The 22,548-nt window shown below is 45.2% G+C and overlaps 1 protein-coding gene across 7 annotated transcripts in view; it reads right to left on the bottom strand.

The window, feature by feature from the left end:
• VAV1 (vav guanine nucleotide exchange factor 1) overlaps positions 1-22,548 on the bottom strand; it is a 73,935-nt gene that overhangs the window by 35,266 nt on the left and 16,121 nt on the right. For 6 of the 7 annotated variants that reach the window (XM_081844979.1, XM_081844980.1, XM_081844976.1 and 3 more), the window contains exons 2-7: positions 17,784-17,900; positions 12,011-12,069; positions 8,980-9,045; positions 8,476-8,584; positions 7,261-7,356; positions 5,916-5,984 (exon numbers count right to left, since the gene is read on the bottom strand). In XM_081844979.1, coding sequence (XP_081701105.1) covers positions 5,916-5,984; positions 7,261-7,356; positions 8,476-8,584; positions 8,980-9,045; positions 12,011-12,069; positions 17,784-17,900 — 516 coding nt within the window. Of the gene's footprint in view, positions 1-5,915; positions 5,985-7,260; positions 7,357-8,475; positions 8,585-8,979; positions 9,046-10,351; positions 10,516-12,010; positions 12,070-17,783; positions 17,901-22,548 lie in introns of those variants that run through there. The other variant, XM_081844981.1, reaches the window with a different exon arrangement.

The raw sequence follows: 22,548 nt of genomic DNA, 5'->3' as shown, positions 1-22,548 counted from the left end.
GAAACCTGAGTACTTAGAGGGGGAGGGAGCGCCTGAGGCAAGGCATGTAATCTCTGAAGACCGCTGGGTGTGTGGGGCGGCATTGGTGGGGCAGAGGGAACTGATAGAGGGTACGGAGAAAGATGAATACGCCCAAGAGAAACTCAGAGAGCTCCGGAGGACAGAGGAGAACACAGGGGGGTTCGAAGAAAAGAACGGGGCGTTGTATTACAAAGGGGCACTGTACATACCCGACGGGGAACTGAGGGGGAGAGTACTCAAGCAGTTGCATGACAGCCCCACAGCGGGACATTTTGGACAGCACAAAACCATGTGGTTGGTTACCAGGGAGTTTTGGTGGCCCAAGGTGAGGGAGGACGTACGGGAATATGTCAGGGGTTGCGACAGGTGCCAGCGAGCGAAAGGAGAGAGGGTGGCGCCAGCGGGGCTATTACAACCCTTACCCACGCCCGAAAGGCCATGGGAGGCAGTATCCATAGATTTTATGACGGACCTGCCAAAATCCAAAGGCAAAACAGCTGTCATGGTGGTGGTAGATCAATTAACCAAGATGTGTCATTTTATAGCTTGTTCACATGCAGTCACAGCGGAGGAAACCGCCAAGTTGTTTGTAGAACATATTTTCAAGTTGCATGGCGCCCCCTTGAGGGTGGTCAGCGACAGAGGGAAACAATTTACTTCCAGGTTCTGGAGGAAACTTATGAGCTTACTGCACGTAGAACTCAATTTCTCAACTGCCCGGCACCCAGAAACCAATGGGCAAGCGGAAAGGGCAAATGGGGTTTTACAACAATACCTGAGGTGTTATGTAAAAGACAGAGAAAATGATTGGGTGGATAAGTTACCTCTAGCAGAATTTGCCTACAACAACGCGGAGAACGTGTCCACAGGGATGAGTCCCTTCCTGGCAAATTATGGGTGTCACCCCCGGGCATTCCCAGGAGAGGGAGGGGAGAGGTGGAGCGTGCCGGCGGCGGAATATTTTTTTGAAGAGATGGAGGCGATCCACCGTCAGCTTCAACTTAACTTAGAGAAAGCCAAGGAAGAATATAAGAAGCAAGCAGACAGAAATAGGAGGGAAGGTGAAACTATAAGGGTGGGGGACCGGGTGTGGTTGTCCACCCAAGGGCTACCGTTCAAGGGCGGGAGTAAGAAATTGAGGCCCAAAAGATTGGGACCCTTTGAGGTCATACAGCAGGTCAACCCAGTGGCATTCAAACTCAGGCTGCCCAGTCACATGAAATTACACCCAGTATTTCACAGGTCATTACTGTCGCCGTACCGAGAGGGACGCGAGTGGGGGGAGCGTGAGAGAGAGGCCACCCAAACGCCCGTGATAGAAGAGAGAGAGCGCGACATGAACGTGGCAGGAATCATTGATTCCAGGTGGAAGGGGAATCAGGTGGAATATCTGGTAGAATGGGAGGGGGAAGCAGAGTCGGAAAACACTTGGGTACCAGCAGAGGTAGTCAATGACGAGGTTTTAATAGAAACATTTCATCAGCGTTTCCCAAGAAAACCGCAACCCGTGGCTCGATTTAGAAGGGAACACTTTGGGACCACCGATGAGGAAGGAGAGTTTGAAGGGTTCCCAGAGTCAGGGGTGGGTGAAGAAGCCGACTCCGACGAAGAAGAGGAAGACGGGGAGAGAGACGGTACGCCGTGGCTGGAAGTGTTAGAATCCTCGGACGACGAGGAGAGTTCCTTCAGGGGCTTTCCGCCCTCACCGCCAGTGGGAGAGGAGGCGGGAGGGGGTGAAGGGGGCCCTGGGGGGGAGGTGGATGTCAGGGAACTGCCATCGGAGAGACAGGTGGTGGACAGGCTACAGGAGAATAGGAGAGAATCTGCAGTAGAAGAGGGAACCAGCAGGGGGAGTGCAGGAGTCACAGCGGAGGGGAGGCTCTGGGATGCTTCCAGTGAGAGTAGTGGAGAGGTAACGGGACCCCCGTTGGGAACGCCCACCCTTCGCCGGAAACTGTCACGCAGAGAGTCTCGAAAGCGCATGTCTGTCAAAGAGCTTTTATGTTGGCGTAAATTCCGTAGACGCCCACTGTCAGATTCTACCAGCGACTGACGGAGTCATGCTTTGGGGGCTCCGTTAGTGCATCGGTTTGGATGACCAGCCAAACCCCAGAGGGATCAAGCTTTTACGCACAAGCAGCTCACTATCCCATCACACCATGCTAGGTGGGTGTTTTTCAGTTCCAGGGCGTTTCAGGAAAACCAATGCATTTGCACAAGTCTGGCAGACAAGGTAGAAGTGGGAGAGGGGCTGCATTGGTTCAAAGTGAAATGGTCTAGTATCCAGTCACAAAACAATTTTACTTTGTTTAATTAGCGGGATGTGTGTGTTTATAAGAACACCTTATTAAAATCGATTTTAAAAACTTTACTGTTCTCTTTTTTGTGGTTGGTTACTTAAAGCACCTTTTTTAGTGTCATCCTGCGCTCTTTATTTGAATGATCCCTTGTCTCAGAATATTCATAATGACAAATCTTTGTACAAGCAGATGTGCTATTGGAATGCATGTGCGGTGGAACTAAAATCTTCACTATATATCCAGAAACCACATTAAAGTATCCTCTGTGATATGTAAGGGGTCCTGTCTCAGATTACATGCTCCTACCTTAGCACTTCTAAAAATACTAGAGTCTGTCTCCCATCATCATAGCAGCCACCACTGCTGGGCTGATTTAGTTCTTTGCAAAATCTTCTGTGAAATGACCTGACCTGGACCTTTCAGAAGCTTTGGATGAGAACTTAGCTATCCCACAGACCTTATGCTCCTCTAAATGTTATTACACAGTCCTCAGCAAATGTATAACACCCACCTCCATTTAAATAGATATTTCAAGAGAAAATATGCATATTAAAATACAAAATTACCTAAGAATTTTGATTAAAAAGTACAAAGTTATGTGGGAAAGGTAAGGTAAAAAGTATGGTTAAGTCCACTCAAAGGTGACTATGTGTCGGGCTGGACTGAGGAGGAATGGTGGGGACTGCGCGCCCCTTCTCCTGAACCTTCCCAAGAATAGGAGGACTGTATAGATTTAGAACGGTGGTTTGCAGAAGGGCATAGTTCAAAGGCTGCAGAGGGGAGAAGCTGGGAAATATTGGGAGAGGAACAGCAGGAAGAAGCACTAGTGAGGAGACAACTGACAGACTCGGTGTCTTTGGACAGCATTCCTGAGCCCCCCTCTCCCAGGACTAGGAGAGTAGGACAGAAAGCTCAGAGGCAGAAAGCCCAGATCAGCCGGCACAGGGATGACGGAGGATAAAAGAGAATGAGGGGGTTGGGCTTTACTCGGAGCAATGTCATTATTGAATAGGGACTACATTCCTTTGTCTCTCTCTGTGAATACTGAATAAATTGTGTGGTAAGAACTCTTCTTGTTTACCTGCTTTTTTGGCTGCCCGCTGGGGAGGGATAGGATTCTCTGAACCTCAACATTATGTGGTGTGGCACTTATTTTGCTTCAGGCCAAGGGAGCCGGTGTTTGTCTACAGACAGCTTTCTGGGTCATGTGGCCAGCATGACTAAACTGCTTCTGGCGCAGTGGAACACCGTGACGGAAAGCAGAGCACACAGAAATGCCATATACCTTCCTGCCATTGCGGTACCTTTTTATTTACTTACACTGGTGTGCTTTCGAACTGCTAGGTTGGCAGGAGCTGGGACAGAGCAATGGGAGCTCACAGATTCGAATTGACAACCTTCCGACTGGCAAGCCCAAGAGGCTTAGTGGTTTAGACCACAGTGCCACCCGCTCCCCCTGTGTGTTAATGAATGGAACTATGAGTAAAAACATGCAAAAATTACATAGGATGAAAAGAGAAAGATATACCCACTTCTGCAGATGGTGACAGCAGCCACGAAATTAAAAGATGCCTGCTTCTTGGGAGAAAAGCGAGGACAAACCTAGACAGCATCTTAAAAAGCAGAGACATCACCTTGCCAACAAAGGTCCGTATAGTTAAAGCTATGGTTTTCCCAGTAGTGATGTATGGAAGTGAGAGCTGGATCATAAAGAAGGCTGATCGCCGAAGAATTTATGCTTTTGTATTATGGTGCTGGAGGAGACTCTTGAGAGTCCCATGGACTGCAAGAAGATCAAACCTATCCATTCTGAAGGAAATCAGCCCTGAGTGCTCACTGGAAGGACAGATCCTGAAACTGAGGCTCCAATACTTTGGCTACCTCATGAGAAGAGAAGACTCCCTGGAAAAGACCCTGATGTTGGGAAAGATTGAGGGCACAAGGAGAAGGGGACCACAGAAGACGAGATGGTTGGAGAGTGTGCTCGAAGCTACCAGCATGAGTTTGACCAAACTGCGGGAGGCAGTGGAAGACAGGAGTGCCTGGCGTGCTCTGGTCCATGGGGTCATGAAGAGTCGGACACGACTAAACGACAGCAACAACAAGGTAACCATGGGCTCATCTAGACTTCCTTTCTTGCCACGTTTCTAGGCACAGGCCTGTGCTTTATAGCACTCTGTCTAAGCACTTTTTCTTTTCCCTCAGCACTTTCCCCATGAAAACCCACTCTTTACTGCGAGCAAACGTCAATCCTCTGAAAACCCAAATTGCCTTTTGTTCCAATTCAGAATTAGGAACATTTTCTGTGTGTGGAAAGAACCAGGGCAAAAAAGAGGAAGAAGGGGGGGGGGAGAACACAGACAAAGAGCTTTAAAGCATGGACCTGTGCCTAGGAAGCATGGGGCAAAAGGAAAATGTGGTTAAGACCAGTGAAGGGAAGGGCAAGTGTCTGGGGAGTTAGGAGGGAATTAAGAAACTTGTTTTTTATGCCCCCCCAAAAGATGTTAGATTGTTTTTGTATGCTACTACAGCAGCAAGACTTTTACTAGCCAAAAATTGGAAATCGCAAGAGATACCAACAATAGAAGAATGGCAGATGAAGATGGTGGACTTTTTGGAGCTGGCTGACCTGACTGGAAGAATCCGCGACCACAAGGAAGAGGAATATCAAGAAGATTGGAAGAAATTCAAAGAATATTTAGCCAAATGTTGTAATATAAGATAATTAGAAATCACTTGGAAGTATCAAATAGGCTTAGGATTAGATTAAGAATGAATTGCAAAGAATTAAGGATAAGAATACCAATAAAAGAGAAGAGGGTAGTAAATTGAAGGAGTTAATTTTATAAGAAATATGATTTTGGAGAACTGTTACAAGGTGATACAATGAAATTCAGTTAGGGGGGATTTGAGGAAGTCAGTTAACAATGAAATTTAAATTAGGTTATAAGTAATAAGTGTTTTTATTTGTCTTTTTTGTAATATAATGTGTTTTCTTTAGTGTGTTTTGTATGTTATTTCTGTTACAAATTTGGAAAATGAATTAAAAAAACTGGGAAAAAAGGAAACTTGTTTTTTACAATCTGAGCCAGAGAAGAACTGTAGTGTCCCAGACCTCACATAAGTCACAGAGCTTCACATCCTGAGCCAGGGTATTGTGACTTTGGCAGCATCACTACTAAAAGCCACCAAGGCTTTTGTCACAAGCTGGTTGCTATGTTAAACCAACCTACTGTATTGCCTCAAATATAAGCCACACCTTTAAAATTCAAGGGGGGGGGGAGAAAAAAAGACAACCCTTGAATATAAGCCGCTCCCTTAAAATTCTGCAGGCACTCACACCCATTCTGTTTTACCGTATGTCTTTGTCAGCAGCGATATCGTAAAAGCTGATTTTTGTAAGGTCGTTAATTGAAGCCGCACTATAACTTTTCACGGTCAGAATTTGGAAAAAAAGTGAGGCTTATATTCAGGCCAATACGGTAATTTTAGCGCTTCGACAATGGACAACAGTAATGTGGGGCACTTAATATATCTAGAGCGGCTGGAGGAGTACTTAAAAAACGCAATGTGCCTGAAAGATTAGATTCTTACCTCAATGTTAATAAAGATATTCTCCAGGTCCTGTGGTTGCAGAAACAGCTGCAGAGGTTTCATGAAATGCTGGAAAGAACACAACCAGGTTGAAACGATCCAGTAACAAGCACAATTCAAGGCAGCAAGATGCACATTGGCTGATGGGGGATGAATATACCATGCTGGGGAGAAATTTCTGCATGCCCAGTTAAGCACTATACATGCTGTGAGCAGAGGAAGATGCCACTGTGGGGAGGGATCCTTCTCTCAATCTATCGGGCTGAGGGCCACGCTCCCCCTTCTTTGTCGCTACAAACAAAGGCTAGAACTATCGCATTTTTCGCCCTATAGGATGCACTTTTCCCCCTCCAAAATGAAGGGGAAATCTGGGTGCGTCCTATGGGGCGAATGCAGGCTTGCGCTGAAGCTTGGAGAGCGAGAGGGGTCGGTGCGCACCGACCCCTCTCGCTCTCCAGGCTTCAGCAAGCTATCAGCAAGCCTGGGGAGCCTGCGGGAGTTCCCGCAGGGCTCCCTAGGCTGCAGATAGCAGGCTGCTGCCCGGCGTGCGGGGCGCCCTGAAGCAGAGCGCCTCGCCGCTGGGCAGATATCCGCAGCCGAGGGAGCCCCGTGGGAGGTCCTGCAGGGCTCCCTCAGCTGCGGATAGCAGCCTGCTGCCCGGCGCGCGGGGCGCCCTGAAACAGAGCGCCTCGCCGCTGGGCAGATATCCGCAGCCGAGGGAGCTGAGGGAGCTCGGCTGCGGATAGCAGCCTGCTTCCCGGAGCGCGGGGCGCGCTGAAAGCAGAGCGCCCGGCGCTTCGGGAAAACATCCGCAGCCCCACAAGCTCGGGGGACAGCAGGGAGGTGCAGCACCGCCATCCCACTCTTCCCCGACCTGGTTTGGATTCCCCGACCTGGTTTTTTTGGGGGGGGAATAAAGGAAAAAAAATTCCTTTATTCCCCCCCCCAAAAAAAACTAGGTGCGTCCTATGGGCCGGTGTGTCCTATGGGCCGAAAAATACAGTAAGTAATGAAGATATGGTGAGCAGCTACCACCAAAAACCTCAGGCCCATTTTAACATCTCCTTCCATAATCACTGGTGCAACTCAATTTGTGACCTGACGCCATCTGGCTGTGTGAGTTTCTCTGGCCCTGCTCCACATCACCCACAACTGCTGGCAGGAGCGAGGAAACTCACAGCACGATGACATCGCCTGGCTGATTGCAAAAAGCAAGAAAGAGGAAGACAACCAGACAGTGAGGTGCTGCTTCTGTGGCCTCGAATAAGGCCTGAATGTGGGGCAAAGAGAAATTCGGCCACCTGAACTGCTGTGAGAAGGGATGAGGCGGAAGTGGCATAAGTACCTGGTGGATAGATTCTAGTGTGCTTGTGTATTTCTCCTCCGTCTGTTGGATCTCCTGAAGGCAACATTTCCTCTTGTCCAGTTCAGTCATCCGCTGCTGCAAAACATACAACACAGTGGGGAACCATGTTATGAGATGAGTTGCTGTGGGTCAGTGGATGAAGCCTGGGCCCTGGACTCGGGTTCAAATGCATCACTCACTAGGCCGCCCTAATGATGTTAACGATGTTAATGGGTCAGGTGTTAAAAAGGGAGGTTCGCTTGGTGCCTTCATTATATACTTTTAGGTGCCAGGTAAAACGTTCCTCTTCGACCAGGCCTTAGACTGATAGACTTTTAAATGTTTCTATGGGAAGGGTTGTTGTTAAGTTGTGGGTTGACATAGCAGACGACACAGCGATTTCTCCAAAGCAGCTCTTTATTTTGTAAGCTGGAACAGAACTGAGCTGAGGAGCTCAGTCAGCATGCTTATATAGAGCTCCAGAACAATGTAACTGTTGTCATTTTCTAAAACTATCCAATCACTGAATGTCACTTTTCGATCCTTCATTTGCATAACTATCTACAGTATCCCCTTGCTGGCCCAGGGTGAGAACTTCAGTACATAACAGTTGTGGTTATTGTTTTGTTATTTTGGCTTAATTATCTTGTATTTTATATTCTGTGAACTGCCCTAGATCTTTTCATGATAAATTTAATAAATCAATAAGAAATAAATAAAACAGGAATGACTCGTTTGCTTCTATTTAATCTTTCTAAAATGGCGACTAGGGACTTCTCTACAGAGCTGCTGTGAAGATGAACAAGTTGCAGGTTGTAAAATGCTTGCCGTGTCTGAGAGATAAATCTGATAGATAAATCGGCCTGAAAGCAGAGATGAGCGCGGCACCCCATAGTCCAGGCACCCCCAAACTCGGCCCTCCAGCTGTTTCGCAACTACAACTCCCATCATCCCTAGCTAACAGAACCAGTGGTCAGGGATGATGGGAACTGTAGTCCCAAAACAGCTGGAGGGCCGAGTTTGGGGATGTCTGCCATAGTCGAATTCGACTGGACTTAACTGTCCAGGGGTCCTTTACCTTTTATACCCACGTAAATCATGCAGTGTCTTCCTTTGACGGACTGCACAATGACTTTCTTCTGATGGTGGGTGGATCCGGCAGCAGTAATTGCACCTTGCAAGGAATGGATAGATTACCGCCTCCTGGCCACTTACCGGCATGACATTTGGCTCTGACCTCATCAGATCCTCGTAGATGTCATCTCCTTCGGCCTCCTCATTTTCCACACAGTCATAGAGGTCATCATCTTCCTCCATGGTGTCACTGGTGGAAAGGGAGAGAGAAAGAACTTTAGCCCTCCCACCCCTGACATGAGAGAAGGTAGATTTTGTTGGAATGAGACCCATGTGGCTTCAGTTGCCATGGGTCATGGGAGTCCGCCTCATCTAGACCACCCTCTAGTAACTACTTTCAAAGACCTGTATGCCTGAGAGAAGCTTATTGGCACAATGATGATCATTTCCCCATGAATACTTCTGCACCTTTAGCAATCGTAGAAGCAGCAGGAATTCAGGAGGGGAAGGTTCTGCCAGCGTACAGTGATAGGAAAAAGATCCTCTTGATCCTTTTCTGATGTCATGCATTCTTTCAAGGGAAAAGCAGCAACATTTGGCATGAATGATTTACCCCTCCCCTCCCAGAATGGTCTTGCTCCTTACTCAATCTGATCCGATAAGCCACTGTATATATCATCATCAGCGATGCTGTCCTCTGTAGGGAACGGCCTATAAAATAACAAAGATGGTTTAAGATCAGAATGTAATATCCACAAGCTACTCAAGTAACTGCAACTATATATATGCCTATATAGATACTGCATTTATAGTGGTATCAGAGGATGCTTATTTCAGATGCTGCAGCCCCTTGCTTGGTAACTTCTTTTGGATGAACCTATCTGTCACCTAAGGGCTACAGATTGTTGGCAAAGTAAAAAGGTAAAGCTAAAGGACCCCTGACAGTTATGTTCAGTCGCGAATGACTCTGGGGTTGCGGCGCTCATCTTGGTTTACTGGTTGAGGGAGCCGGTGTTTGTCCGCAGACAGTTTTTCCAGGTCATGTGGCTAGCATGACTAAGCTGCTTCTGGCAAAACCAGAGCAGTACCTATTTATCTACTTGCATTTTGACGTGCTTTCAAACTGCTAGGTTGGCAGGAGCAGGGACTGAGCAATGGGAGCTCACCCCGTTGTGGGGATTCGAACCACCAACCTTCTTTTGGATGAACTTATCTGTCATCTAAGGCCAACACATTTTCGGCAAAGTAGCCACTGCCTAAGATTTATTGCAGACTTATCAATAATATTTATTATTTGCAACTTCAGTGGTTGGTCTCTAGTCAAGGAAAATTTAAGGTACAATAAATGTACTGAGTGCCGTAAGATTATTTGGCATACAGATAGCTGTGAACATATCTTCTCTTTCTGGCCCAGTTGGGCTGGAGTAGATCACGAAAAGGTTCATGGCTCCCCTCTTTGGTGAAGCCAAACTGGCACTTTGAGCAAGGCAGGGATGGGGAAAACCGAGAGGGAAATGGTGGTTTAAAACAACAGCAGAGTTTTGAATAAAGCAGGGATGGAGAGACACAGAGGAAATTGGTGGTTTTAAACAACAGCAGTAAAGCAGGAATGGAAATACGCTAGAGAGGAAAAAGTTATTTTAAACAGCAGCAGAGGTATGAGTAGATTAAGAAAGTGTTACAGGAATTCCAAGGTCTCATATATAAAAATCATATGTTCATAAATCTACAAGGCAAATGCTTATGCATAAATGCATAAATCTACAAGGCAAATGTTAGCCGCTCTGAGCCCGGCTTTGCCTGGGGAGGGCAGGATATAAATAATAATAATAATTATTATTATTATTATTATTATTATTATACATAAGTATATAAACCACATGTCTGAAATAGTACAGGAGAACAATCCTGAAGTTATTTTGACTCTCCCAAACTATTTTGACTCTCCTAGTGACCTCAAATATTTCTCTGCAAGGAGGAAAGAAATGAAAAAGCCTCTCCATTGTGTTTTGCTTACCTGTCTTAAGGGCGTATGTGTGTATGAATAGGATGAGCCTGTGACCTGGATTCAGGAATTAAAGTATTTACCATCACAAAAGAATTGGCGGGCTGTCCAGGTAATGCAACCAGTCACCATTATCAGGTATCCTGGCAGACAAAATTTCTGCTGTAGACCGCCTCTTTCTGTGATGTATGTATGATGTTTTGGGGGGGTGGTCTCTGGCTACAGGGTGAGCAACTTCCAAAGTCTATATAAGGGCTTGCTCACCATTGTTCTGGGTCCCTCCTGCCTCTTGCATGTGGTGAGTGGGGACCCTGTTGCAACAATTAATAAAGATCAGGCTTACTAGCTGCCTTGCTTCTCTCAATATTCTCTGGTTGGCCTCTGTTATTTTCTCCTTCCGATAGGAAACCTATGTAAGGACTCTATACGGGCCCTTGGATACCCCATAAGGGAACTGGAGCTGACTTTTTCTTATAACGAAAGGGATGAGAGGAAGTGGCAGATTAAAACAAGCTTGCCTGCAGCAAGAAGAAAGTTGGGACGGGCTGTGTATGTTAGGCTTTTTGGTGTTAGTTTCTGTCATACCCATTTCTGCTATTTCTCCTTGTTAAAATTTGTTGGTTATCTTTTTATATATATATATTTTAAAAAAACAACCTTTATTGTCCCTCCACCCCGATTTACTGAAACTTTTGCCATTGTTAGAAACCACAATTTTCACCTCAATGTTCCTCCACACCTACTCAAACTTCTGCTGTTGTTTGAGAACAGAGAGAAGGGAGGAACAATCAAAACAGTGGTCTGTGCGCAAGGGAGGTTTTTTTTTTTAAAAAAAAAAAGAGATAGGAAAAAGGGGTTGGAGATGACAATAGGGCCAGTGGGTGTGGGTGCGCACACAGTCACAAAGGGGGTTGCAATACAGGAGAAGAGGAGAGGAGATGGCATGGAATTGGGGGTGATCTGTGTGAAAGGGATTGTTGAGAAAAGAAGGAAGTAACTGTATGGGGTTGAAGAGGAAAGCTGGGGCACGAAAGGGCCTGAAGGGGATGGTGGCTTAAAAATTGAACTTACTAGATGTACTTTGTGGGAGGAGGAAGATGCATGAGGTTACCATGTGGGGGTGACTTCTGTGTGAAGGGGGGGTCGCACAAAAGAAGGCATGGACATGTGGTGCAGGTGAAAACTAGGGTGCAAAGCAGCACTGCAGAATACAAGAGAGAAGTGGCTTCAGAAACTAGGTTGAGAAGAAGAGGAGGAGGAGGAGTTTGGATTTGATATCCCACTTTATCACTACCCGAAGGAGTCTCAAAGCAGCTAACATTCTTTCCCTTCCTGCCCCATAACAAACACTCTGTGAGGTGAGTGGGGCTGAGAGACTTCAGAGAAGTGTGACTAGCCCAAGGTCACCCAGCAGCTGCAGGTGGAGGAGCAGAGACGCGAACCCGGTTCACCAGATTACAAGTCTACAGCTCTCAACCACTACACCACACTGGAAGGTGACATGAGCTTCGCAGTTGCATGGGGTGGGAAGGAGAAACTCGGGGGGGGCGTGTTAGTGTGAGCAGAGATGGCAGGGGAGTAGAGTGAGCTAAGGCGCAGCCCCTAGTTTTACAATAGTTTCACAAAATGCCACATCCGTGTGAGACACGCATGAAAACCAACTGCACTTACACAAACCCTTTGTTCTGAGCAACCTGTGTCCACGAAAGTATTGATAAGGTGTCAATCACCTACGTGGAAGAAGGGAGAGAGGGAGAGAGAGAGAAAGAGAGGTGTGTGGTCAGCAACATTGGACTTAATCCATAGGTACTTGATTATTGACTTTAAAACATTAATATTCCACCATGTTTTGTAGAGCCAAGGCAGCTTTTGTTGAAATGTCAAAAAGCAGAGCCAGTAATAACAACATACAGCAAAACAATAAAACCTGATGAAATAAACAGAAATTCAAGTCCATCCCAGAGACAGTCCCCAGTGCCCAGCCAGGGCATGCAGAGCCAGCCAGAGGAGATGGGGAAAATGGCATAAGATGAAGAGAGCTTTACTAAGTAGCCTGGGCTCAGGGAATGCTACTTTGCAGCTGGTTGTCCAGTTCTGGATTTTTTTTTTAGAAACACTTCTAAAGTCTTTAGTAAAGGTAAAGGGACCCCTGACCATTAGGTCCAGTTGTGACCAACTCTGGGGTTGTGGCACTCATCTCGCTTTATTGGCCGAGGGAGCCGGCGTACAGCTTCCAGGTCATGTGGCCAGTATGACTAAGCCGCTTCTGGCGAACCAGAGCAGCACATGGAAACACCGTTTACCTTCCCACCCGAGTGGTACCTCTTTATCTACTTGCACTTTGACGTGCTTTTGAACTGCTAGGTTGGCAGGAGCAGGGACCGAGTAACGGGAGCTCACCCCGTCGCGGGGATTCGAACCGCCGACCTTCTGATCGGCAAGTCCTAGGCTCTGTGGTTTAACCCACAGCACCACCCGTGTCCCTTCTAAAGTCTTTACAATGTAGAAAATAACTAAAAGGAAGAACACGATCTAATTGTTAATTGCTGTAATGTATCACATTGTACTGTTAACTTTGTTTAGCTGACATGTTGCATAAACACCAATGAAATTAGTTTATGTTTCCAGAATGTTTGCATATAAATTAAGCCTTTCCTGTTACCTTGACTATAATTACTTGAGGTACAATTGTTCCATTTTAATTTAACAGAAAACATTCCGATGTCATGCTTGCTGTATTTGGGGTGGGGTGGAAGTAAGAGCTGCTTTAATTCAAGGGTTTAATTCAAGGGTCCTCTTTTTCCAAGACATGCCCTCTTTTTCATGATGAGAATCATCATAGAGATCCATAGTTAAAAGCAGAAGCTGGCAGATGTGTCCTCTTTGTTGCTCTTCAAAATATGGCAACTCTAATCTGCACGCATATACTGTAAATCCACTCAGAGACTATGAAGATGAAGGACAACGCCGGTTTCCTCAGTTTCTCGACGCCCCTTAAATAATAATTTCCAGAATAGTAGCAAACTGTTCCCTGGGGAGAGGGATTGACTGTTAAACCACTTTGAGAATTGTAGTTCTGTGAGGGGAATAAGCACCCTCTCAGCACCCTTAACAAACTACAGTTTCCAGGAGTCTTTGGGGGAAGCCATGACTTATTAAAGTGGTTTGATACTTTTAAAAGCATTTGGGGCCTCTGTTGTTTCCATTATTGCTACTGAGAACTGATGCAGCACAGTGACTCAGTGTGTGAGAAGGGAATCCCCCGCTTCAAATTTTACCTCTGACTCAGCCATGAATTCACAGGGCAAGCGATCAGCCTCAGCTCTCAACACTATTGACAAGTCTTACAGGGCTGTTTAAAGAATTGCTAAGATAATGTGTGTGGAGTGCTTAAAATGTTTAAGAAAATCACTATATAAAGGGGCACAATCCAGGCAAAATTAACCACTTTTAAGTCCTGTTAAACTGGACACTGAGGTCCAGCGCTGAGGGCCTTCTGGCGGTTCCCTCGCTGTGAGAAGCCAAGTTACAGGGAACCAGGCAGAGGGCCTTCTCGGTAGTGGCACCCGCTGTGGAATGCCCTCCCACCAGATGTCAAAGAGAAAAACAACTACCAAACTTTTAGAAGACATCTAAAGGCAGCCCTTTTTAGGGAAGCTTTTAATGTTTAATAGGTTATTGTATTTTAGTGTTTTGTTGGAAGCCGCTTAGAGTGGCTGGGGGGACCCAGCCAGATGGGCAGGGTATAAATAATAAATAATAAATAATAAATTATTATTATTATTATTATTATTATTATTATTATTATTATTAAATCTCATTTAGATATGAAGAATGCTCGATTCTGGCTGGATTGTATTGTTATTCCTATATTAGTTCATTATTTTGGTACTTCATGTATCTATGGCTCTACAGTGCCCCTTGCTCTTAAAAAGTTGTTGCAACTGTGGGGCTGAAATCCAGCTGCGACAAGGATTCTGGAAGAACTGCAAGAATAGGGCCAGACTTGCAGCATCAGCGATCCAAGGAGTTGGCTAAGACAGCGGGCATCAAAAGAGATGATGTAAGCAGCGCATCTTAGTCTCAACTGCCTGTCATCAAACCCAGCACTCTGTACCTTGCTGGCTTCTGTTACAAAAACTTCTTTCTCAAAAGCAATCAGGAAAAGGTTGAGCAGGAATCTGTTTTAGGTCAAATTAGGCATGATGGGATTGCCAAATTTGTCTACTAACAGAATTGCCCCCGTCACATTTAAAACAGAAAGTAGGCAGGCTCCAAAAAGCAGTGTGGTGCAGTGATTAAAATGCTAATAATAATAATAATAATAATAATAATAATAATAATAATAAAATAATTTATTTATATGCCCCCCATCTGGCTGGGTTTCCCCAGCCACTCTGGGAGGCTCCCAACATCATCATCATCATCATCATCATCATCATAATAATGTAATAAAGCATTAAACATTAAAACATTAAAAACTTCCATAAACATTAGTTAAGACTAGAAACATCAGTTAAGACTGGGCATCCAGGTTCAAACCCATACTTGGCCATGAAGCTCCTTAGATGACTTTGGGCCTACCTCACAGGGCTATTGATAAATATGTGGTCGGGGCGTTCTTTGTATGCCAGCCCAAACTCATTGAAGGAGGAGACAACTTGGTTTTTCTCCACTCAGAAAAATTCAGCTGGCCAGCAATCTGCAGATGCCATGACAGTAGAGATGTAAGACCCCTTCACACCCTATAGTAATTCCTTATGTGTTTGACAGTTGTTGTTCTGTTATTTTAACAAAAAAGGTTTTTGTGGCTGAGGGATGCTGAACTCTCCCCTGCCTTGCTTCTGGCATTTTTCTCCATACTCATCTCCGTGCTGCGAGGAGAGAGGATTCAACTCCCCTTTTCAATGTGTCCCTTTTAACGTTAAAATTAGACCTTTGCCTGCTTCCTTCATTTTGTACGCAAGCAGACCAAGTTTGGATTGAGTTCCAGATGGAAGACAGGGCTGGCTCAAGACGTTTTGCTGCTTGAGGCCCCCCAGGGCACCATCTTGTCCACAGAAGCCAGCAGGACTGTTAGTTTCCTCTTACTTCAACACTGGTGAAAGGACAATGTCTCGCAGTGCACTTGAGGGCCTCAAGCTAGTGTAGCTGGTACAGGGCAGGCCAAGTGACACTCAAGCTTTGGCTGCTCCCCCTACCTCAGCATCTGCCACCTGAGGCAGCTGCTTCCCTCTGTCTCATTGTAGGGGCGGCCCTGGCATAAGATAAGCTACATTAGGATATCTAAATTGGATGACCATCATACCTGCCTATACTTCTCCTTCTATGATCCTTCCACTCGTTTCACTCAATCTTTCCACGCTTTTCTCTGCAGCCAGGCAAACATTTAGCTAAGAATGGAAACCTTGCGCTAGCATTTTAAAATAAACCTTTGGCTTAAAGGAAACCCTCTGCAGCAAGATTGCACGTGTTACAGGCTTCCTCCTCTAGAACATGCCCACTGCAACTCGCCTGCGTGGTTTGGCTGCTGAATTTCATATCCTGTTGAGGGCAAGCGTCTGCTTGCTTTCTGGCCTACTGAGCAGAGAGCGGGAGGTCAGGGAATGTTGTTTACATGCTGTCAGGCAGCTCCCAAAGCTTTGGTGTGAATACAGTATCTCCCTCCTTCAAAGGCAATGCTGCGCTCAGGGTGATTTTGCACTGAGGCTAACTCAAGACATTTTGCTGCCTCAGAGATTGTGAATGATCACGCAGCTGCTTGGAATGATAAAATGTGGGCAGCAGATCCAGTAAATGAGAATACATGCTGCCTGCCTGGAAGGTCTGGTAGACACACCTGTACGGAAGACTCAAGCAGTGGTTTAAACCACAAGTTCCTTCTTCCTTATGTATGTTCCCTTTTGTAAAAAGGTGCTTAGAACTCATTCCCACAACACTTGGGGGACGCCACCTCCCTTTTTCTCTTCTGGCTCCATCCTTGAGGCATCAGACATGGCCAACACCTGCCCCCTGGCTGGCCAAACGGCCATCTTCTGCCCCATAGAACATTCTTGTCTTGAGGTCAAAGCTTCAAGTGACGTCGAAACTCTAGTTAATAATAATTTATAACAACAACAACTTATTATTTATACCCCGCCCATCTGGCTGGGTTTCCACAGCCACTCTCGGCAGCTTCCAACCGAATATTAAAAACCATACAGCATCAGACATGAAAAACTTCCCTAAACATGGCCGCCTTTAGTTGTCTCTTAAAAGTAACATAGTTATTTATTGCCTTGACATCTGCTGGGAGGGCATTCCACAGGGCAGGCGCCACCACCGAGAAGGCCCTCTGCCTGGTTCCCTGTAATCTCACTTCTCGCAGTGAATTAACCGCCAGAAGGCCCTCAGCGCTGGACCTCAGTGTCCGGGCTGGATGATAGGGGTGGAGACGCTCCTTCAGGTATACAGGACCGAGACCCAATGCAGATGTGACTGCAGGTGTTATTGCAAACAAGGAAGCGGTCATGACCTCTGAACTTGGGCTTATTCTTAAAGATAATTTGTTCCCTAATATAAATCACTTATTTGTTATCAAAATCACGAAGTATGGCAAACGATCATTATTGATAAATATGGATAAATAGCATGTTTCCATTATTTTGGCTGTTTCCTGACAGTTGCACTCACTGAGCACTGCAGCACCAGCTGCTAAGGGATTTTTGACAGAGTCGGAAGTGGGGCTTGGCTTGGGAATGGGGGTGTCTGCATTTCCTAAGGACTCCTGTACATACAAGTGTTTTAAGAGGCATGGAATATTTTGGTGTTTTCTTAAAGAACCACAAAAAAGCACATGAGTTTTGGGCAGCTTGCATATCCATAGCTTTTCTGTGCAAGCATGTGATCTGTTTAGAGCATGCACATTTTATGTGTCATGTTACAGCTGAGTATTATATTTACATGTATCAGTTTGCTAGCATGTATTGCACATGGAGACTATTGGCTATTGTGGCAATGACACTTATTTTACAAAGCTATATATATATATATATATATATATATATAATATATATATATATGTAATATATATATATATATATATATATATATATATATATATATGTATATGTATATGTATATGTAATATATATATATATATATATGTATGTATGTAATATATATATATATATATATATATATATATATATATATATGTATATGTATATGTATATGTATATGTAATATATATATATATATATATGTATGTATGTAATATATATATATATATATATATATATATATATATATATATATATATATATATATATATTACAAAGCTATATTTTATGTATGAAACAGATTTGTATCACATTCACAGGCTACCTGGACTCCTTTGATGGCAATAACAAAGTGCCTATGAAAACTGTATTTTTTGTGAAGAAGGCAGATGAAGCAATCAGACCTTTGCAAAATCCCTGACGTCAAACAAGTCAAAGACCTCAAACAACTCGCTCTTGCGCAGACCAAACTTCTCACAGCATGCAGCGAGGAAGGTTCGGATGTTCTTGAGGCACAGGAACTGGAAGGAGAGCACAGAGAAGGAACATAAGCTGAGAATGAGACTCAGCAACACGACCACCATGGCTAAACGTAGTGCAAAACATGCAGCACATTCAGTTCTATCACTGCCTTCTAGTTCCCCCTGGATTCTGCCAGGTTATCCGTAACTCTAAGCAAAGCTGCCAAGGTGTGACCAACAGCAGATCTACCTGCTCTAAGGGATTCCCCCTGCCCTATTTTTATTCTTATTCTTACTATGATGTAAGCTGTACCAACAGGTTTCCTTCTAGCACTTTGCATGTACATTCATCTGCTACATATTTAAAAAACATATATTTTATTTTGTTTTGTTTTAAACATCTTTATTGAAAGTTCAAAAAGTATATAATTATACCGGTATGTGCACCAAACATGGTGATATGTAAATAAAAGAGAGAAAAAGAAAAAGAGAAACAGAACCCGTGTAGAAAAGAAAATAAAGGGGGGAGGGGAAAAAACACAAAACTGTATATTTTACAAGGTTATTATTGTATTTCACCAGATCTTAACCTATTACTGTATTTGTAAGAATGGATTCCAAATTTCACTGAATTTGTCCATGGCAAGTCTGCGCTTATATGCAAGTTGTTCATATGTTGCAAGTTTGTGTAAGTCTTCAATCTATTCGTAGAAGGGAGCCGCATATTTCAAATTATAACCCTGAGACACAAAATTTAAAGCCAGTGGCAATTAACACTTGTGAATTCCTAGGTGGAGCCATGGAGCAAAATTTAGCAGAAGAGATGGGTTGAGGAGGAATGACCTTGCAGCAGTACAACCAGACGCCCCAGCTGCAACAAAACATGTCTCTCCATCAGTCTCCACACTCACAACAGGTGCTATAACTCTCCAATGGTTTGACTTCGCTCCGAAAGGCACACTCCTCTGTTGTCTCCCAAGACAGACAGATGCCAACAAGCGCATACATGAACTCAGAAAGTTGAAAGGAGCAAGCCCCGTTTGAGTTGCACAATTGACTTCCCCATCCCATGTGGATGGGGACATACGACCATGTTTCCCCAACACGTTTACTTCCTGCCAAAAAGTGCTGAGTGGCATGGCTGGCTGGGATGGCTACGTGTTCATCACATTTTTCAACCGCAGTGAGATGGCTCATCATCCCTTAAATATGGCCAGCTAGCAAAAGACCCATAAAGGTCAGAGTGGAAAATTCCAGTCCTTTCCACCAGCCCCACTCAACACACCCCTTGCAACCACTTGCTGCCCCAACTGTACCAGCACAGACAGCTTGAGGTAACTCTGCCCCATGTACCTTCCGTGAAAGGGGAAGTGGCATCAGGGGTGGCAAGGAGCTGCAGAGTTCTTCCACACTTCCATCAGAGACACTATTGCATCTATGGTAGAGTAAACAAGGCCCTACCTCCTGTTTCCCCACACAGATTATGAGGTAAAGTACATGTCTCTCCACACCTCAAGCAATCCTTGCCCTCCTCTCCCATCTTGAACCCACATCCTGGGGGAATTTGTGGGCAGAGCAAAGCGGCTTTGGACTCCCCACTTTTTAAAAAAATGAAATAAAAACACAAGCAAATTATTATGAGTGATGAGTCTTGCTGCATTATAATCTGAACTGGTACCAAGAACCAGATTACATTCCTTGTATGGGTTTAGTCCTTTCACAGCCTTTTCTTGGAGGGGGCATTTAATGCCTAGTATTTCAGAATTCTAATCTTATGGGAGTATAATAATAATAATAATAATAATAATAATAATAATAATAATAATTTATACCCCACCCTCCCCAACCAAGACCGGGCTCAGGGCGGCTAACACCGAGTATAAAACAGTTGATTAAAATACAACTTAAAAACAAGATTAAAGTACAACATTAAAATGCAGCCTCATTTCAGTAGAAACTCAAATCAAAAACTTTTTGGGGATGAAAACGTCAAATCTTCACCAAGGCCAACTATCCAGGGCCAGAAAAAAGCCAGGGAAGTCCCCAAATAGGAGTTCCATCACAGAAGGAAAAAGGAAAGAGGGGGAGGGGACTAAGTTGAGATATAGAAGAGATAAGAAGAGAAACTATGTGTCTCCCTAAACTATGGTGAACCTAGTTATGAAGATCAAATTTTATCTTCAGGCTGCAGATAAATATCATTGTCACAGGCCATTTTCTCCTCAGAACAAGAGAACAGCACCAAGCCAAAATGGACAGCTCCCACTGCGCAAGCAGACGTGGCATGAAACAGGTGCCAACGAAACCACGTGCACCAGCTTCCATTACTTAGAATGCAGTGCAAGATGGAGGGGAGCTGAATTTTGGCATCGCACAGGGCACCGCTGAAAATTGAGACCCCAAGATCGGCCATTGAAGTTGTTGTATCCGCCACTTTTGTGTTGTAAGGACTGACATTTGTTCTGATTCAGCTCATGGAAAGTGCGGGGACACTGGCACACATGCCACACAGATGCAAATATTGACCACCCACCTAGATCTTTCACAAAGGTTGGTTTTTTGGTTTTTGCAGTAGAAGAATTTTAGAACTGTAGAGTTGGAGGGGATGCCAGGAGTCATCTAGTTCATCCTGATCAAATTTGCAGATGACACCAAACTGGGAGGGGTGGCTAACACCCCAGAGGACAGGATCACACTTCAAAACGACCTTGACAGATTAGAGAACTGGGCCAAAACAAACAAGATGAATTTTAGCAGGGAGAAATGTAAAGTATTGCACTTGGGCAAAAAAAATGAGAGGCACAAATACAAGATGGGTGACACCTGGCTTGAGAGCAGTACATGTGAAAAGGATCTAGGAGTCTTGGTTGACCGCAAACTTGACATGAGCCAACAGTGTGACGCGGCAGCTAAAAAAGCCAATGCAATTCTGGGCTGCATCAATAGGAGTATAGCATCTAGATCAAGGGAAGTAATAGTGCCACTGTATTCTGCTCTGGTCAGACCTCACCTGGAGTACTGTGTCCAGTTCTGGGCACCACAGTTCAAGAAGGACAAAACAAACTGGAACGTGTCCAGAGGAGGGCAACCAAAATGGTCAAAGGCCTGGAAACGATAACTTATGAGGAACAGCTAAGGGAGCTGGGCATGTTTAGCCTGGAGAAGAGGAGGTTAAGGGGTGATATGATAGCCATGTTCAAATATATAAAAGGATGTCACATAGAGGAGGGAGAAAGGTTGTTTTCTGCTGCTCCAGAGAAGCGGACACAGAGCAATGGATCCAAACTACAAGAAAGAAGATTCCACCTAAACATTAGGAAGAACTTCCTGACAGTAAGAGCTGTTTGACAGTGGAATTTGCTGCCAAGGAGTGTGGTGGAGTCTCCTTCTTTGGAGGTCTTTAAGCAGAGGCTTGACAACCATATGTCAGGAGTGCTCTGATGGTGTTTCCTGCTTGGCGGGGGGTTGGACTCGATGGCCCTTGTGGTCTCTTCCAACTCTATGATTCTATGATTCTAGTTCAACCCCCTATAATGCAAGAATCACAACTCAGGCATCCCTGCATCCCTGACAGATGGTCACCCAACCTGTTTAAAAACTTCCAATGAAGGCAAGACCACCATCTCCCAAGGGAGTCCGTTCCACTGCCAAACAGCTCTCACCATCAGAAATTTCTTCCTGACATTTAGTCTTGAGTGCTCTTCCACACTTGTCCTGTGATTTCTAAGCACAGGTCCAAAAGGCATTTCTTTTCCCCTGCCTCTTCCCTCAAGAAAACCTGCTGTTTACTGCTGAATCAGAACAAATGTCAATCCTTACAAAAGAAGAGTGGCTGATCTTAGGGTCACAAATTTCAGCAGTGCCTTGTGCGATACCAAAATTCAGCTCCCCTCTGCCTTGCGCTGCATTCTAAATAATAGTTGTGGCATCCCTGGCAGCACCCCCGAGGCTCTGTGCCCAGCAGTAGCGTAGCCAATGGGGGACGGGGAGGGTGGGGTGCCCTGGGTGGTGCTTATTTTGGGGGCAGCGCTCTGGAGCACAAAGTGACGCCCAAGTCCAGATGCCCCGGTATGCCGCTCCCAAAATCAGCACAGCCCAGGGCTCGGCTCCCAGCACGCTGGGCTGCTGCGTCCCCCTCCGCTGCCTTCCCCTCAGCGCCCTCCAGCAACACTCAGGAGGGTGCTTGCAAATGACCGCTGGTGCCCAGTGTGACTGAACTGGTCATGCTCCCCTAAATCTGCCTCTGAAAGCTTAAAGCCACCCTTTGGGGAGCAGCCCTGCTGATCAAGCCCTGCTGATTAAAGGCACTAGAGCAGGCCAAGATGGAGTCTTCTGGTTATCATTGAGCTATCAAAGAATCAGAGATGACCACAAGGGTAATCTAGTCCAACTCCCTGCAACGCATGGAATCTTTTGCACAATGTGGGGCTCAAACCCATGAACCTGAGATTAAGAGTCTTATGCTCTACCAAGTGAACTATCCAAGCATGGGGTTGGTTGGCAACTCTTGCTGGAACTTACGTTGAAGCAAAGAGGCCTGGGGATCTCGACCAATGGAAAACTATGAAACCACTAAACTGTTATCTAGGTACAAAGCAAAGGCCATTTGGGGGACAAAATATGTGGAGCGGAATATTCAGTGGAGAACAAGAAGTACTCATAAAATCAGGCAAGCCCTCATCAAAGACAACTACAATATGGTCTTGTT

The sequence above is a fragment of the Podarcis erhardii genome (genome assembly GCF_964252035.2).
Source record: "Podarcis erhardii genome assembly, chromosome: 17".
NCBI lineage: Eukaryota > Metazoa > Chordata > Lepidosauria > Squamata > Lacertidae > Podarcis > Podarcis erhardii.
The sequence above is the reverse complement of the archived record's forward strand: the minus strand, read 5'-3'. Positions and strand labels throughout refer to the sequence as shown.